This window comes from Amphiura filiformis, chromosome 3 (genome assembly GCF_039555335.1).
Source record: "Amphiura filiformis chromosome 3, Afil_fr2py, whole genome shotgun sequence".
NCBI lineage: Eukaryota > Metazoa > Echinodermata > Ophiuroidea > Amphilepidida > Amphiuridae > Amphiura > Amphiura filiformis.
In genome coordinates this window covers 58,393,612-58,411,103 of record NC_092630.1, presented here as the reverse complement: position 1 = coordinate 58,411,103, position 17,492 = coordinate 58,393,612, and the positions used below count along the sequence as shown (strand labels likewise).

General features: G+C 37.6%; 1 protein-coding gene across 1 annotated transcript in view; it reads left to right on the top strand.

The window, feature by feature from the left end:
- The first annotated feature begins 242 nt into the window (after positions 1-242).
- The window catches only part of LOC140148824 (uncharacterized), a 29,587-nt gene continuing 12,337 nt past the window's right edge, over positions 243-17,492 (top strand). The window contains exon 1 of the mRNA XM_072170899.1: positions 243-513. Coding sequence (XP_072027000.1) covers positions 372-513 — 142 coding nt within the window. The 5' untranslated portion in view covers positions 243-371. The remainder of the gene's footprint in view (positions 514-17,492) is intronic.

Here is a 17,492-nt window from a genome sequence, read left to right as displayed (position 1 = left end):
CTGAAGACGAAACAAAATATTTGTCTGGCAACACTGTGCTCACGCAATGACCCCTACCGAAATTACCAGGGAAATGCCCCCCCCCCATGCTATAGATCTACTGAAGACGAAACAAAATAGCATGCAAAATAATAGGCTGGCAACACCGTGCTGAAGCAATGACCCCGGAAATGTATGACCTCTCGATTCTTGATTGTAAACAAATGGAAAGTCTTGTATACTGTATGCCACGATTTTTATTTATGCATTTATGCTTAAATATTTGAACTACTAAGATAACTTTGTTTTCAACTGATTCACAGATCTTTTGAGATCTATCAGTCAGTCTGTGTAACCATTGATCATCCATAAGCATTAAATAAGCTTAAAAGATGGGAGCTAGTTCAAGTCAACATGCACCGGGTACACTCCCTGCTCATCAGCAAATTGCCATTCCACAAGACCCTGTACCGTACACAGGTCCTCAAATTCAGTATTGTTTGGTTGATGTACTTGCACAACTTTCAACACAAGGTAAGTTCAGCAGGATAGTACATGTAAACTCCAAGATCATGAAGACAGGGCCGTAGCAAGCGGGTCGGCCGGGGATGCCATGGCCGCCTAGTACGAGGAACCCATACCGTACTTAGCTCTGCTGGTACGGTATGGGTTGATCTGTATGCAGAAAGCGAGTGCAACGTAATTTCAATTAGAGCAATTAATAAACAGTACAAGGCTCCAGAAGCTTAAATATCTGCATGTTTGTCATAATATTAATTACACGGGTTGTTGTACTTCTTACCTAAACGTGCATGGCTGAAATTGTAATTAATACTCCATTATGAATCCAGAAAAAAATAAGTTTTCCAGAGCACACAATCCCAATGTAACTTCAACTTTTAGTGCCGTAAATATGAAATATCACATGATCAGGTGTCACGTGTTACATTCAGGTCTGTGGCAAGGCGATGACGTCACTCTGTTTAGCTGCTTTATGACTTTGATTTTAGTGCCGTAAGCTTGCACGCATCGAATTTTTTCGATGCGTTTTCATCTTTTTTTTTGGGATTGTACATACAATGCAGCATATGGTTCTTTTCATAAGGAACGCAGGATTAGTTTGATGAACAATTTAGAGTGAGTATATGTGCAATTTACTGACAATCGACGCACTCAAACTGAGATGCCTCTTCTGTGCAAACTTAAAATAGGGCAGCGTCAATAACGAAAATGTCATACCGATAAATGACACGTCTGTTTTGCCCGGTTTATTTAAGTTTGCCTTGCGAACTAATGGCCGCCCCATTTTTGTGCAATTTGGTATGTTTTCTTTATTCTCTCGGTTGGGCCACGTCACATCCATTCATGCATTGCGGTGAAAACAACTTATCGCATATTTTTATTTGCAGAGAGTCGAACCTGGCACAATAGTGTTATAGCTTGTGATACACTCCAGAGTTCAGTAAATCATGCGACTGTTGTTTTCACTCCAGTGCTATTGTCAGCCGGTTCGGCCTGGATGTCTGACTGACAGAATATCTTTATTTTAATGTGGGCAATTTGGCCGCCCCACATTTTTCAACCTTGCTACGGCCCTGCATGAAGATGTATTGTAAAGTAAAGCAAAGGATATTAGAAAAGAAGGAGAACAGCAACGTCAATATTTCATATATCATTCAAAGCGCTCTCTTTTAGGCCTAGGGGAAAAGGGGTCCCAAATGTACAAAAAGTCAGCGTCAGTATTGAACATTATCCCCCCCCCCCCAATATTTTGGCAACAAAAATTTTATGACCCCCAACTACTTAAATAGGCTATCAAAATATTAAGTCTTTTTGAATAAAATAAACACACTATCTGTGGTCATCCTACATTGGTAATCAAAAATATACCCCCTATTTTTCTTTCCAAAAATTTATGACCCCCCCATATATTTGGGACCCACCCATTCCGAAGAAAATGCATGAATGCCAGTCCAGCAAACCCTGGAATTTAATGCTATGAGAATACTTTCGCCAAGAAAAAATAATTGTTTGCTTGGCCTCAATTGAATTCTAACAATTGGGTCGGTCGGTCGGGATTTCTTTTTTTTTTTCTCTCTACTTTTTTTAATTACTAGCAAACTCTACTGATGAAAAATCAGACAATTTTGGTGTCAAAATGAATCAACTAACACTACAAAACAACTAAAATGTTGAACACAAGCTCTAAAATACATTTTTTTTACATCTTCAGAATGTAAAAATTTGAAAAAAAAACCTTTTTCAGGAATTTCCAAATATAGGGTCGTTATTCTTTTGTACAGTTGTTATGACCAACGTATACACCAACCTTACTGATGGCCTAGGGACAGAATACCCTTTACTACCAGGTTCACACAAAGTAAACACAGTACACTGTAGTTACTATTTCAGAACAATAAAACACTAGTAACATTTATTTTGGGGTTAATTACATCATCAGGTGGGGCTTTAACCATGTTAACCTGCTTCACAAGTTATAATACACATACACAATCATATAATGTATAGCATACTAGCATAGAGTAAGAATATTAATATGTTATCATTGGCAGTGCCATCACTGTGGCATGAGATGATCTAGAGTCATTTGTTATCCATATCATGTCTTGATCTGTAGTTGGGAGTTTCCATGAAGACTAGTCTGTACTCTGTAGCCAGTTAATGCATGCTCGCAGATCGCATTTTCGTGTACCCTACTCAAAGTCATGTCATGACAGAATCAAATAACACAGCACAGCTAGCTTAAGCTTAACAGTTCCTTGGAATGGTTTCATACCAACGTATAACTTTACCTCCACTAGGTTCTTGAATAACTGCTAAGTCTTTCTGGTGACTCCCTTGCATTTACATTGCAAATGTTAGATATAAAAATCTGCAACTATCTCAGCCCATGTGCCTTCCGTGTTGCTCAGGTAGGCAGCCATTTTGATCTCCCTGTATTTTCAGTCTGTCGGCAATTAAGCCTGTCTCCCAATTACTAGTAGCTGGCAGGGGATGTCTGAAGCTGGATGCTCAATGCCTCAATCAATCCTATGATATACCAGTGGACATCACACCTCCCCCCTTAAAAGAGAAGTTTACATGTAATGAAAACTTCACACTTTCTTTAGTGTTTTACTTCATAACTGATTACTTAGTATATTATCCCTGTAGTTGTTATACCTGAACTTTTTGTCAACAAACACCTTGACTGTATAACACTACATAAAATATATTAACATGTTGACATGGGTTCATGACCATGTCACTGCTTTTCTTTTTAAAAGCAATTTTTGTTTGATAACATAACTCAAAGGTTTATGCACACCACCACATTGGGTTCGTATATTTTAATGCACTCGGTGTTTCTACCGTCCCGACTCAAACGATTCTAGAAGTTTTTCTCACAAGCCCCGCCTACTTTCCCTGCCTTCTCGGCAACCCGGAAGTAACTTTTTCCATTGGTTTGTGTGGTGCAAAATGAGGAAAATACCAATATTTGGCAACGAATTACAGGAATTCCAGTCATAGATCTCGACTGAAAATGGATACATTAGGTAAGTAACACTTTCATTTATGTCATATCAAAAAAATTGTAGGAGATCTATGACCCGGTACTCCCCAGGTCAACATAAAAAGTGGTAACCATGTGTGTTTTTCCTTTTTTCAAAGCCCCCCTTTTCACTGATTTTTCATTGATTTTACCCCCCTTTTTTTGCCAAATCACTGACAAAATCAGGGTAAAAAATACCCCCTTTTTCAAGGTTTTCAATGAGAAGATTTCCAGACACCCCTTTTCAATGACTCCAAATATTTTAATATATTAAGTACAAAATGTGCAAGTATGAACATTACTTTGATGGAGGCTGAAGACTCGGGCTGCAGACATCGATCGAACGAACCTGTGAAATACCCTTTTTAAAAAATTTCATGGAGACAATGCTCAGAATACCCCCTTTTTTCGCGATTTCAAGGGTCCGCGATTTCAGTCAACAAAATACCCCTTTTCTGCGAAATTTAGAACACACATGGTTACCACTTTTTATGTTGACCTGGGGTACCGGGATCTATGACCAGTTTGGTAGATAATCGAGTTGAAATGTGGGCATGTTTTTGGCATGGTCTAGGTGGGAATAACAGGTTCGTACATGTAAACTCAATGGGAATCTCTTACGACTAGGCTAAAATACAACAATATTTTGTAAATTGTCCTCGTAAAGAAAAGATCGGTCAAGGAAACCTATATGAATATGTTGTCAATACTTCACTTGACCCAAATATATGATTTATTTTTGTAATGAGAGAATCGCACATGGAATTTTAGAGGGCTTTTGATAGCAGTTCCCGCACCGTAGAAAAGCTGCTCTGTCATGAGCCGGAAATTCCATCATGAGCCTAGATCCTGATTTGTTTTGCCAATTGAAGCTTCTAATGTTGGCTGAATGTTTTGATGATATCATGAAAGTCAATCTGTGACAAGATGTAATTTTGCTACGGAAAGTGCTATGACAAAACGATTTTCAGTTTTGGCTTTCTTTATAATCAAGGAGTTTAATTTGATATAAAATGATGCAGTGTTTGATGGCAAAATTTGACTGAATTCACCTTTCAGGGGATGTAATTTTCTTCGCAGGGGGTCATGAATATGTCGGTGACTGAAGTCAATTTGTTATGACCCCCCTCCATCGCGGATCAAGGGCTAAAATTTTACGACTTCTATCGTGGGTCAAAAATTTTAGGACCCCTTCTGTCAAAATTTTAGAGCGGAGTACACGTAAACGCGTTAAAATTTTTGACCATAAGCGTAAAGAAGGCGCACGGAGAGCGCAAAAATCTTGCATTGTATAAAGATTGTGTGCACATTTTGTTCAAAAAAGTGTAAGAAAAGTTACACCAGTCGCCAGCCCTTAATAATTCTATAACCCCCTATTTTGATTGCTACAAAATTATAACCCCCTATTTTTGGTCTTAAAATTCTATGACCCCCAGTATATTCATGACCCCCTTCTGAAGAAAATGATAGCCCCTTATACCTATAAGGGGCTCAGCTGTGCAATAATTATGAGCCCTGGAAGGAGGGTAAAATTGGGGGGCAAGCAAGCGATCCGAGGGGGGGGGCAAGCAACTTTTGGCACACATTCATGGGGTGCCTTTTAAATAAAATGCTCTAAAAAGGCTTAGGAAAACAGTATGGAAACGCTGAAATATGCAAATTTTCATGCTCGCTGTGCTCGCAACATATCTAGACCTTTTAAGGTTTGCAAATTGGGATCCCAAAAAATTTGGCATGTGTTGGGGGCAAAGATTTTTGGCAGGCCAAAAGAGGGAGGAAAGCGATTATTTTGCAGGCTGAGAGGGGGGGCAAGCTATTTTTGGTGGGTCGTTCGGACATTTTATTACCCGATAATTATTGCACAGCCCCTAATATGGCACATAAATGAACCCTGTGGTGTGCAACCGATGGTGGAGGGGGGATTGGGGGCACCAGTGGCAAAACTACACATTCATTGCAATCAAGGGAACAGCTAGCTGGGGTAAATCTGCCACCACCGCCAAGGGGGGGGGCTGGGGAATACAGATGCATGTGCTCATTTGGGGGAAGTGGGTGGGCAAGGATTTCAAACCAAGCCGCTGTAACAGCCCCATGGGGGGGGATTGTGCGACTGTCCCAGCTTTACCCTGACAAATTTTCTAAAATCCTCTTTTTTCTTTTTTCAGGCCTACTAAAAGGTCAGAGCTACACTGTACAAGTAACAACCAACTGCCAGACACCATTAACCAATGCCACTGTGAGCCATTTCATGTCACATTTTGCAGCGGAGGCAGATGGAAGTCATGGAACAAATGAAATATTAAAAAGGACTGAAATAATGACCGGATTCAGAAACGCACTTCAATCTCACTAATTGAAGAACAATACTTGTGTTGAAAGTCGGGACTCATAAATTAGGTGTAACAGAATGTGTGAAAATTTATTAAGATCTATTAGAAATATGCAATCCAATAGATTAGAATTTAATCTAATTCAATTTTAATATATGGGATTAAATTGCTTAGATTGATTTTTAACCCCTTAGATTAAAATCAAATTAGATGTATTCAAATTAGATTTTTAAAAATCCATCCAAATGTTTTTTAGATTAAAAATCAAATAAGATTGAATTCTAGATTGAATATTTCTAATAGATTAGATCCAATTTTGGATTTGTCCCAGATCACAATCACTTAGAGGGAATATGCTGAATTGTATTATAAAAATAAAGACTGCACAAAAAGTAACGCAGCTGTTATAAACATGCCTGTAGCATTTGAACTAATAATTGTGTTCACAATATTTCAACATAGAAAGAAGGATGATTTATTTACGCGCATTTTGATACCCCATTAGTCCAATCTCGTTCAATAATAACAACACAGCAGTGTTTTTAAAGAAAAATACCAGAATTGAAAGTTGCGGTTATTTGTATTGATATGAAGTCATTGATTGAAACCATTGATTGCTGTAAATGGCAACTTTTAAATTTGTGGTTTTTCTTTAAAAGCACTATGTACTGTGTTATCAGTATTGAACGACATTTCACAAATGGGGTATCAAAATGAGCGTAAATAAATCATCCTTCTTTCTATGTAGAAATATTGTGGAAACGATTACTAGTTCTGAACTTATAGGCATATTTCAGCTGTGTTACTTTTTGTGCAGACTTTTTATTGGATATCTTCCATCACACAATAGAGGATACATGTAGTAAAAAAATCCCCATCATTTATTATCTATTAAGTAGGTGTGTTCAACTGTTTTGGTTTGTTGGACTTCCTTCTTCATACTTTTTAATGAAAAAAATAGTGCTTTTATTTTTTCACTTCCTTACAGATCTCAAAATAAATTAAAACAATGATCAAAGCTACATATGTCTTTCTAATAATTATGTACCAGAGAAATAGGTGTAAAAATACATTTAGTAATGATGTATGAGATAATGAGTGCAAAAAGACCATTTATTTACAGTCTATTGGCAGCCACTAGTCTTTTGAGAAGGCTTTTGTTCAGACCTTCATTTGGGGGGACCCTTTGTCAAGGCCATTTGGCACCACTTGTCAAGAGGAATGAAGAACACCTTGAAGTTAACAAAGATCAGGGGCACAAAGGCCAAAACTGAAAAACTGCAGGCAATGGCCCTGACTGAAATTGAGTCCAGCTTGTGTGTTAATATGGTGCCTTCACAAAAGACTACATTGTAGCATTGACTGACATCGGCTAGTCTTTCCTGAAGGCTTTGGGTGTGAATGCATTGATGCACAGTCACAGCTTTCATGAAAGAAACAGTGTCTGCCAATAATAAACTATGAACACTATCAACACTTACACTCCTTTAAAAGCATTTATAAGTCAAGGGTTTACATGTAGGACCTTCTTTTATTTTAGTTTTATGTTAAGGGTTTACATGTAGGGTCTTCTTTTATTTATTTAATAAATAACAGACATTAACGAGGTTTTATCTGCAATAGCTGCCAAGTGTCATATTTTAGATAAATTATCAAAATGTCTATGGGGCAGCTATTGCAGTTAGGCCTTCTGGTCCTAAACCCTTGATTAGTGGACTGGATACTCATCATATTTACGGGATGAAGGTAAACCAGTAGCAGCTACTAAAACAATTTGGTCTACAATTACTCTATCCTGCATCCGCTAATCCTAAGGTGCGCTAGGCATAAATGTCACTAGTCCAAGAAAAAAATGGTCGCTAGTCCTAATGGCTGCAGATTTTCCATTGCTAAGGTCTTGTAAACCTTATTTATTTTTGGACTTGTGAACCATTTCCTATTTTTTCGGACTAGCGATCCGTATTTTTGGACTAGGGAACCTTGGCTATACATTGGTTCCCTCAAGTTCAGTAGTGACGAGGTGCATATTTTAGTGGGCTACCGATTGAATCGCAGCGATAGTTAATTGTGTAGCAAAAAGGGTGGTCGTGTGTGGCGCAGCCATGAAAAGACATTGACGTCACTGCTGAATTTGAGGCAAACCAAAGAAAAGTGCCTAGAACATTTCCAATAATTCCATGCAACTTTTACAGCCTGTAAGGAACTATGCATTACGATTACATCACATGATGTCAGAGTCATTTGTTGAGGTCCTTATTATTTTAATAATTGGAGCAAACATTTACTAGTTAGTTTATGCACCACATAAATTACTATGCAAGTATTTAAGTTCTCATCAAATGTTCACCCTCCAGAAAAGAAAAAAAAAAAAAATTTAATTGTTGACATAATGTTGGGAAAGTTTTCAATGCATGCGAAAGTGATAGCCCTACTACGGCCTTTTGACTGTGGTGGTCCAAAACCATGCTATATCAAAACCTGGCTATATCCAGAGAACTGCTAAACCCAGACTGCTAATTCCCCCTTTTGGGTGGAGCGGTTAGTGGGTTTTAGCAGTTCTCGGATATAGTGTGTTTAAAAAGCCCTATAGTACGGCTAGCGAAAGTGATGCGACAGATAACAGATGCCAGCTGTTGACTTCCAAACCATCATCCTCTTTGTCTTTCACTTAAACCAGTATCCTCAGTAGTACTGCTGCACCTGGAAATTGGAATAAAATAAAATAATAGCCAATGATTAATTATTACACATTATTATTATCAGGATTATGGTATCTAGGCTGTTTGTGTGTTTTATAGTACTACACCCTGCCCAATTTTGTGCCTATTTGTGCATTTTTCTCAAAATTATAGGGCATTGGGGACAAGTAAGATATGTATATTATAGGGGCAAGGACTACAACTACTGCACTGGAAATTTTATATCAGCACAGACAACAGTTGTGGAGTTACAGTCAAAAATGAGGGAAAACCAATATTTGATCAAAAAATCAATAACTACTTGCTTTGAGTTGCTGAATTTTCAGTACAGTAGTTGGGAGTCCTTGCCCTATACATATCTTACTTGTCACCAATGTGCTATAATTTTTATGTAAAAAATGCAAAAAATAAGCACAAAATTGGCCAGGGGTGTAGTACTCCTTAAAGCCTTAACCCTAACACCAGTAAAAACCACAAAATACCACGATGAAAAATTCATAACATGCATGCATCCCAGGGTCTGCGATGACACAATCAACCGAAGTGTGATATGCTCACAGAATTGCTGGCCGGGCAGCAATAACCCGAGCAGCTACCGGTCCGCGATCGTTCGCTTGGCATGCGAGGGGTCAAAGGTTCGAATACCGGGGGTGCCAAGTCAAAAATTCTTCTTCTTCTTGAAAAATTCGGATCTTCTCTGACTTCCGATACCAAAAAGCATGGGTCAGTGTTAGGGTTAATGTACTATCTTTTTAAATTTTTAGATTTTCCTTCCAAAATGATAAATTATTGTAGCAGAGTCATGATATGCTATTTCAATAGGTGTGAGGTCAAAGGTCATAAAGTCAAAAGTAGTCACTTGCAATCATTTTGCAATTTTAATTTTTTTTATGAACTGTGAGAGCGGAGACAGATTTAAAGCACTAATCTGTAATTTACTAAGTCTACATAGTTTCATGGGCATAGCCATCTTTTTTAGTAAGGAGGGCAAAATAAAACTTAGGTGGTACACAAAAAAACTCTGCATTGCAAAAAAAGTTGCATCATACAATTATACATAGAGAGGTTGTATGTCTTTGAGCTTCTAAAAAGGCTTTATTGGGACGTAGTACGCACAATTTTCAGTATTTTACACTATTTTCGGTCATGATCAGGTTAATTTCGGTAGAAAAGGGTTCCTTGTCCCTTTTCTTTTCTTTTGCACTTCTGATTTTCTCTTTTATTTTTTGTCAGAGGGCACTTTCATTTCATATATACCTGTCGTGCCTGAGAATTAAATATAGGAACACATAGGAATAAGGTATTGGCATTTTGTGTGGTGTGCTGCACCCCTTGGCTACAACTTTGTAAATGAAATTACTTACATCCTCCTCAATAAGGAAAGCTGTGCTGTTAGGTTGCAGGTGCTTTGCTTCAGCGTGTGTTTATAGTTCAGATTTTTTTTTTTTTTTCCTTGCAGAATGGACCTTTCGTGTGCCAGTTTCTGGAAAGACAATACAGTATGACATTGTAATTAAAGCCATTGTAACATTTGCTAAGGGGAAAGCCCTGAATATTTTTCAAAATTCTGTTTTTACACGATTGCTTTGTAAACATATAGTAGGCCTACATACCGGGCTACATACTCTGCAAAAATCAAGACTTTATGTTTGCTCACTTGCTGTGGGTTGGGATTGAGACTGAAGATGAAGTCAAAATCATATTTTCCTATAGACGAATCAAATTTCACGCATTCCTGCACCTTAATGGCGGCCATAGCCGCTGACGGGGACCAAACTATCTCACCTAAAATGTGAAATGATGCGCTCTTTTTGAAGGATATTTTAAACTGCATTCTACCACCCGTGTTACACGCAGACAAAAGAATGATGACAGTTTACAACACAAAAGAATCTCACATCAAATTTTAAGCGGGTTTAATCCACCCAATTGGGCACTCACAACACCTGTTTGGTGCATGCAGGGACCCTAATAAGGCCAAAAAAAAAAAATAAACATGTTTCACGTCCCCTCCCGCTTCCTTTTTTGAGGTTTCTTCAAATATATTTTTATTTTTTGAAATTCGGTTATAACTTTTCAAAATATATGTCTAGGGAGTTAGGATGCTTTCTATAGCCTTGTTAAGATACAAGAAACACGTTAGGAAGGTTTTGTGATCATTTGAGGGGTGTAACTCTCCTCCTTTTTCCAGGCATTATTGTATACGCTAAAACACTGAGCTCTAAGTATGGCTATTTACACCAATTTTGTGATAAAAAATAGAAAATAAAAAGACCCCTCTTCCTCCTTTTTTTCGAAAACCCGGACGTGAAACATGTTTTTTATTTTACTTGGCCTAATGGCCGACCAAATCCTGACCATGACTTGGCTCGTTGGATTCGTCTATACTATAGCTTAATCCTCACTGCCAGTTAAAATTAATGTTGTGTCGTTTAGTTTTACTTGTGCATTAAAAAAATTAATGAGTTATAAAAAGAAACTCGCCTTGCAGAGTCGAGGTACAAACAACACACCCAACATACTCAGCCAGGAGAACGGTATACACATACACGACATACACTGTATTGCAATGATCATGAATGTACAGTCATGACAGTGCATGAACAACAGATCTGTGTGATGCAGTGGTGAATGGGACAAATCTCGGCATGTTCTCGCGTAGTCCGAGGTGCTCTGACGATAACATTCCGATCGCCAGGCAATCCACGGTAGTAGGCCAGTGGGACAACGAAAACGCTACGTGAATGAGCTAGTTTTCGTGGTATATTCGATGTCCGTGGCCTTAAACTAGGTATCCTAGGTGAATTCAAATTTGCCATCAAATTGCATCGTTTTATATATCAAATTAAAGCCCTTGAGTAAACTAAGCCAAAACTGAAAACCTTTTTTTCATAGCACTTTCCGTAGCAAAGTTACATCTTGTCCAAGATTGACTTTCATCAAAAAGATTCAGCTAGCAAAATTCCCCAAAACGGCATTTCGGGGGTGTTTCTAGATCTTAGTCTCATGGCGATAGCAGCTTTTTTTAATGGAACTGCTATCAAAATCCTCTAAAATTCCATGTGCGACTTGATTATCACCATAAAAATCATATATTTGGGTCAAGTGAAGTATAGAAAACATATTTATGTAGGTTTCCTTCACCCGCCTATTCTCGAAAAAAAATTCAAATTTCTATGTAAATATGCAAATCTGACTAGTAAATGTGTTAACTAAGGTTTGCCTAGGTTACCTACTTAAACTGTCCTTATCCATCATGTCATTTGCTTCTCTAAATATTCAGTGAATTGAATACTAATATTACTATTGCAAACTAGTCCAAGCACGTCGCTAAAATGAGGCAAATAATTCGATTTTCAGAACTGGATACTTCTGTCAGTGTTATGACTGTCGCAAAAACAGCTGATCGAGGTCAGAGGTGAAATCTGTCAATCAAACTACTTTCGCGCATGCGCAAATGGCACACCTGAACTTAGGGAAATATTTTGCCGAAGGCATTGAGGTGGTGTGAGGTTTATGCAGCACAATTAATAGAAAAATTTGAATGCCATGAAAACTTAACTTTGAACATGTTCCATACATGTGATCTACTTGAAAAGTACACTGCTTTCCTTTTTAAAAGGAATTCTTGTTTCACACACTGTTTATGGCATTTGGCAATGTTAATTTAATTGTGTGCTCTTGATAGGGCATCTGCCACCACATTGTCCTTTCCTTTGATGTGCTTAATATCCAAACTGTATCCTTGTAAAGTCAGACTCCACCTCACAAGTCTCTGATTCTTATTTTTCATCCTGTGGATGAAGGTGAGGGGGTTATGATCAGTGAATATCAATACTGGATACACTGTTGTACACAAGTACACCTCAAAATGTTGTAAGGCAAGGAGGAGGGCAAGACATTCCTTTTCTATGGTGGAATAGTTCTTCTGATGTTTATTGAACTTCTTAGAGAAGTAACATAAAGGATGGTCTATGCCCTTTTCATCTTCTTGCATGAGCACTGCCCCACAACCAATATCGCTTGCATCCACCGTCAACTTAAACTGCTTGAGAAAATCTGGAGCGGACAAAATTGGCGCATTTATCAGGATGGCTTTGATTTTGGAAAACGCGCTTTGACACTGATCAGTCCAAATAAACTTCTCATCCTTTCTGAGCAAATTGGTCAAAGGGTAGGCTATTTCTGAGAAGTTGGCGCAGAACTTCCGGTAATATCCGCCATGCCAAGAAATCTCATCAATTCTTTCTTGGACATTGGTGGGGAATTGCTCAATAACTTCTATCTTGGCTTTAATTGGTTTGACCTGTCCCTGTCCCACTACATGACCTAAGTAAGTCACTGTGGTATGACAAAAAAAAAAAAAAAAAAAAAAAAAAAAAAAAAAAAAAGTTCAGGTATAACAACTACAGGGATAATATACTAAGTAATCAGTTATGAAGTAAAACACTAAAGAAAGTGTGAAGTTTTCATTACATGTAAACTTCTCTTTCAAGGGGGGAGGTGTGATGTCCACTGGTATATCATAGGATTGATTGAGGCATTGAGCATCCAGCTTCAGACATCCCCTGCCAGCTACTAGTAATTGGGAGACAGGCTTAATTGCCGACAGACTGAAAATACAGGGAGATCAAAATGGCTGCCTACCTGAGCAACACGGAAGGCACATGGGCTGAGATAGTTGCAGATTTTTATATCTAACATTTGCAATGTAAATGCAAGGGAGTCACCAGAAAGACTTAGCAGTTATTCAAGAACCTAGTGGAGGTAAAGTTATACGTTGGTATGAAACCATTCCAAGGAACTGTTAAGCTTAAGCTAGCTGTGCTGTGTTATTTGATTCTGTCATGACATGACTTTGAGTAGTGTACACGAAAAACGCGAACTGAGCATGCATTAACTGGCTACAGAGTACAGACTAGTCTTCATGGAAACTCCCAACTACAGATCAAGACATGATATGGATAACAAATGACTCTAGATCATCTCATGCCACAGTGATGGCACTGCCAATGATAACATATTAATATTCTTACTCTATGCTAGTATGCTATACATTATATGATTGTGTAGGGGTAATATAATCAGGGAAAGGCGAGTTGCGCGGAAAAAAATAGCAAATTGCGCGGAATTGCGCGGAACTTTTTTTTTCAGTGCAAATCATGTATCCCTAAATTGCGCGGAATTGCGCGGAAAGAAAGTTCCGCGCAAATCGCCTGTCCCTGATTATAACTTGTGAAGCAGGTTAACATGGTTAAAGCCCCACCTGATGATGTAATTAACCCCAAAATAAATGTTACTAGTGTTTTATTGTTCTGAAATAGTAACTACAGTGTACTGTGTTTACTTTGTGTGAACCTGGTAGTAAAGGGTATTCTGTCCCTAGGCCATCCGTGTTGCTCAGGTAGGCAGCCATTTTGATCTCCCTACTATCACCAACCTGTAGGCAATTAAGCCTGTCTCCCAATTACTAGTAGCTGGCAGGGGATGTCTGAAGCTGGATGCTCAATGCCTCAATCAATCCTATGATATACCAGTGGACATCACACAGTAAATTTTAAAAAAGAAGCTTTTTTCTGATTTCCAAAATTAGGGTCGGTCGGTTGAGGGCAAGCAAACATCTTTTTTTTTTGCATAAGCATAAGCATTTTATTAAGCAAACAAATCTTTGGCAAATAATTTACTATTTAAAAATAAAGGGGGCATTGCTTATTATTTTGACGCTAGTACCGTAATTGGTCCGAGTATAGTCCCACCTGTTTTTTAGGTGAAATTTTTTCACAATTGGGGGTGGGATTATACTCAATTAAAAAAAAAAAAAAGGTTTTTTTTTGGAGTGTCCCTGGACCTAGACCTAAATGCTAGGATCATTCATGGTTGAACTAAAAAAAAAGAAAATTTTGCACAATGTTTTGTGTTTTTAATATGAAAATTGATAATTTATTTTCATGTCATACTCTATTAAGGGGGTACTACACCCCTGCCCAATTTTATGCCTATTTTTGCATTTTTCTTAAAAATTATAGCGCATTGGGGAGAAGTAAGATATGTATGTTATGGGACTACAACTACTGCACTGTAAATTTTATTTCAGCACAGACAACAGTTGTGGAGTTAGTCAAAAATGAGGGAAAACCAATATTTGATCAATAAATCAATAACTACTTGCTGAATTTTCAGCACAGTAGTTGTATAGTCCTTGCCCCTATAATATACATATTTTACTTGTCACCAATGTGCTATAATTTTTGAGAAAAATGCAAAAATAGACATAAAATTGGCCAGGGGTGTAGTACCCCCTTAATGATATCAAAATGCATTCAAATTCAATGCATTTTGATATCATTTTTTTTTCAACCATGAATGATCCTAGCATTTAGGTCTAGGTCCAGGGACACTTTTTTTTTTTTTTTTACAATTTCTGATAATTTATTTTCATGTCATACTCTATTAAGGGGTACTACACCCCTGCCCAATTTTATGCCTATTTTTGCATTTTTCTTAAAAATTATAGCGCATTGGGGAGAAGTAAGATATGTATGTTATAGGGGCAAGGACTACAACTACTGCACTGTAAATTTTATTTCAGCACAGACAACAGTTGTGGAGTTAGTCAAAATGAGGGAAAACCAATATTTGATCAATAAATCAATAACTACTTGCTGAATTTTCAGCACAGTAGTTGTAGTCCTTGCCCCTATAATATACATATTTTACTTGTCACCAATGTGCTATAATTTTTGAGAAAATGCAAAAATAGACATAAAATTGGCCAGGGTGTAGTATTTTTAATGATATCAAAATGCATTCAAATTCAATGCATTTTGATATCATTTTTTTTCAACCATGAATGATCCTAGCATTTAGGTCTAGGTCCAGGGACACTTTTTTTTTTTTTTTACAATTTCTGGAATTTTTCAAAAATGGGGGTGGGGGGACTATACTCAGACGTGGGAATATACTCGGACGAATACGGTAGTAGTAGTAGTAGTACATGTATGAGTTTCCCATTAAATGATATTAAATTTGAAAAATGATGTAAGGATCATCTGTCAAATCGACTCCGTCATTTTGGTCAAAAATCGTGCATTGATTAGACCTCTTACGGGATACGTGTGATCCAATCATGTTTTTCTTATTTGTAAAAACGTGAATGCAAATCAAGGTCATTAATATCTCACAATTGACCACAAAATGCGTAATTGTTCCAGCATTTAGTAACCTCCTCGCTTGCCATGTTGTGCGTCGAACAAACTGCGCAAGCACTGGCCACCGTATTTGGATTGCACGCAACCATATTTGCACAGATGGTGGTATGCACTTTTGTTATTGGTCATCCTGTTTTAGCCTGTTCGTATTTTGGAAAACTTTTGACTGAGGAAAATGTTGTGTTATTTTGTAAAGTGAAGAGATCAAAGTGAGGGTTCTGAATAAGGTTAAGGGGGTACTACACCCCTCGATAAATTTGTGTCTATTTTTGCATTTTTCTCATAAACTAATCACACACTGGTAACAAAAGTTAGTATATTATTGGGGTAAGAATCCAATTACTACACTGGAATTTCAGTGACCCAAGGCAAGCTGTTCGTCATTTATGATACGAAATAAGGTACCGCTAGGATGTACCTCATTTCCTATCATATATACGGAACTGCTTGTCTTGAGTCTCTGAAATTTCAGTGTAGTAATTGGATCACTTGCCCCAATAATATACATAGCTTTTGTTACCAATGTGTTATTATTTTTGAGAAAAATGCATAAATAGTCACAAATTTACCACAGGGGTGTAGTACCCCCTTAATAACTTTGCATTGATCAGGTATTGTGAAAAATCTAAACATTTTGCTTTGGACCTCGGAATATCCTTCAGGGCGTACCCCACAACCACTCATAAACTTGCAAACCATAAACCATAGCAAAAATCAAGGACTTGCCTTGGGGCACTTCCACTTTGAAGGTGATGTGTATGAAGGTCTAGCTGTTAAGATCCCCCTTTTCAGCATCGCTGTCACTCAAAGACCCCCATATTTTTTTCGAATAAATTGGTCACAGTCTTTTTTCCTTGCAAAGACCCCTTATTTTTCCATTCAGTCTCACACTTGAAGGCCCTTACTGTTCAATTTGAACCGCACCTTTTATTTATCTCTGACTTTGTTGCAAAATTTTGAAAAAACAAATTTAGCCATTTGAAGACACTAATGTTCAAGGCTTAGGCTAGTCTGACGAGTAGGACCTGTTTTTTTCTCATTAGTTACCAACTATATTCTGACTCTGATCGCTCAAGAAAGATTACAACAAAAATCCACTAACCGCCCCTCCAAAAAAAAAAAAAGCGGGCAGCGCAGTCACTGGACTTTCGCGTTTCGTCTTTCTTGCACCATGTGAGATAGTGATCATAGTGTGAAATATGAGTATAGTCTGGTAACTTAGAAAAAAAGGTCCTACTCGTCAGACTAGCTTAGACCTATGTAATGAAATTATTAGTTTCCCGTCACCCGCCCGCATCAGCTTTTTAATTTGACCAAAAGTTTCATTATTTTCATAATTTAAGTCAATCTGAAAATTGAGATGGAAATAATCAAAATTGAAACTCTAAAAATGTCCGACATCCCCTGCTGATCATAATCAGCAGTTTTTCTTAGTTGTAGGGGTAGAAGATGTAGCAAATAATGGAAATTTAAGGATTACCTCATCATCTTTCTAGTGATTACAGAAATTGCAAATTTCTTTTCATTTTAATAAAAACAAATTCAAATCTTTTCTCAATCTGTTGCAATATGTCTGTAATGATGATCCAAGTATTAATACCTGTTTTTTTGGGTTAACAATAGACTATTTTTAACAATAGACTTTTTTACCCAGAGTGACAGAAAAAAGGGGAGAATACTGCCTATTAATAATAGTATCTACTATATTATCCCTCATGTGGCA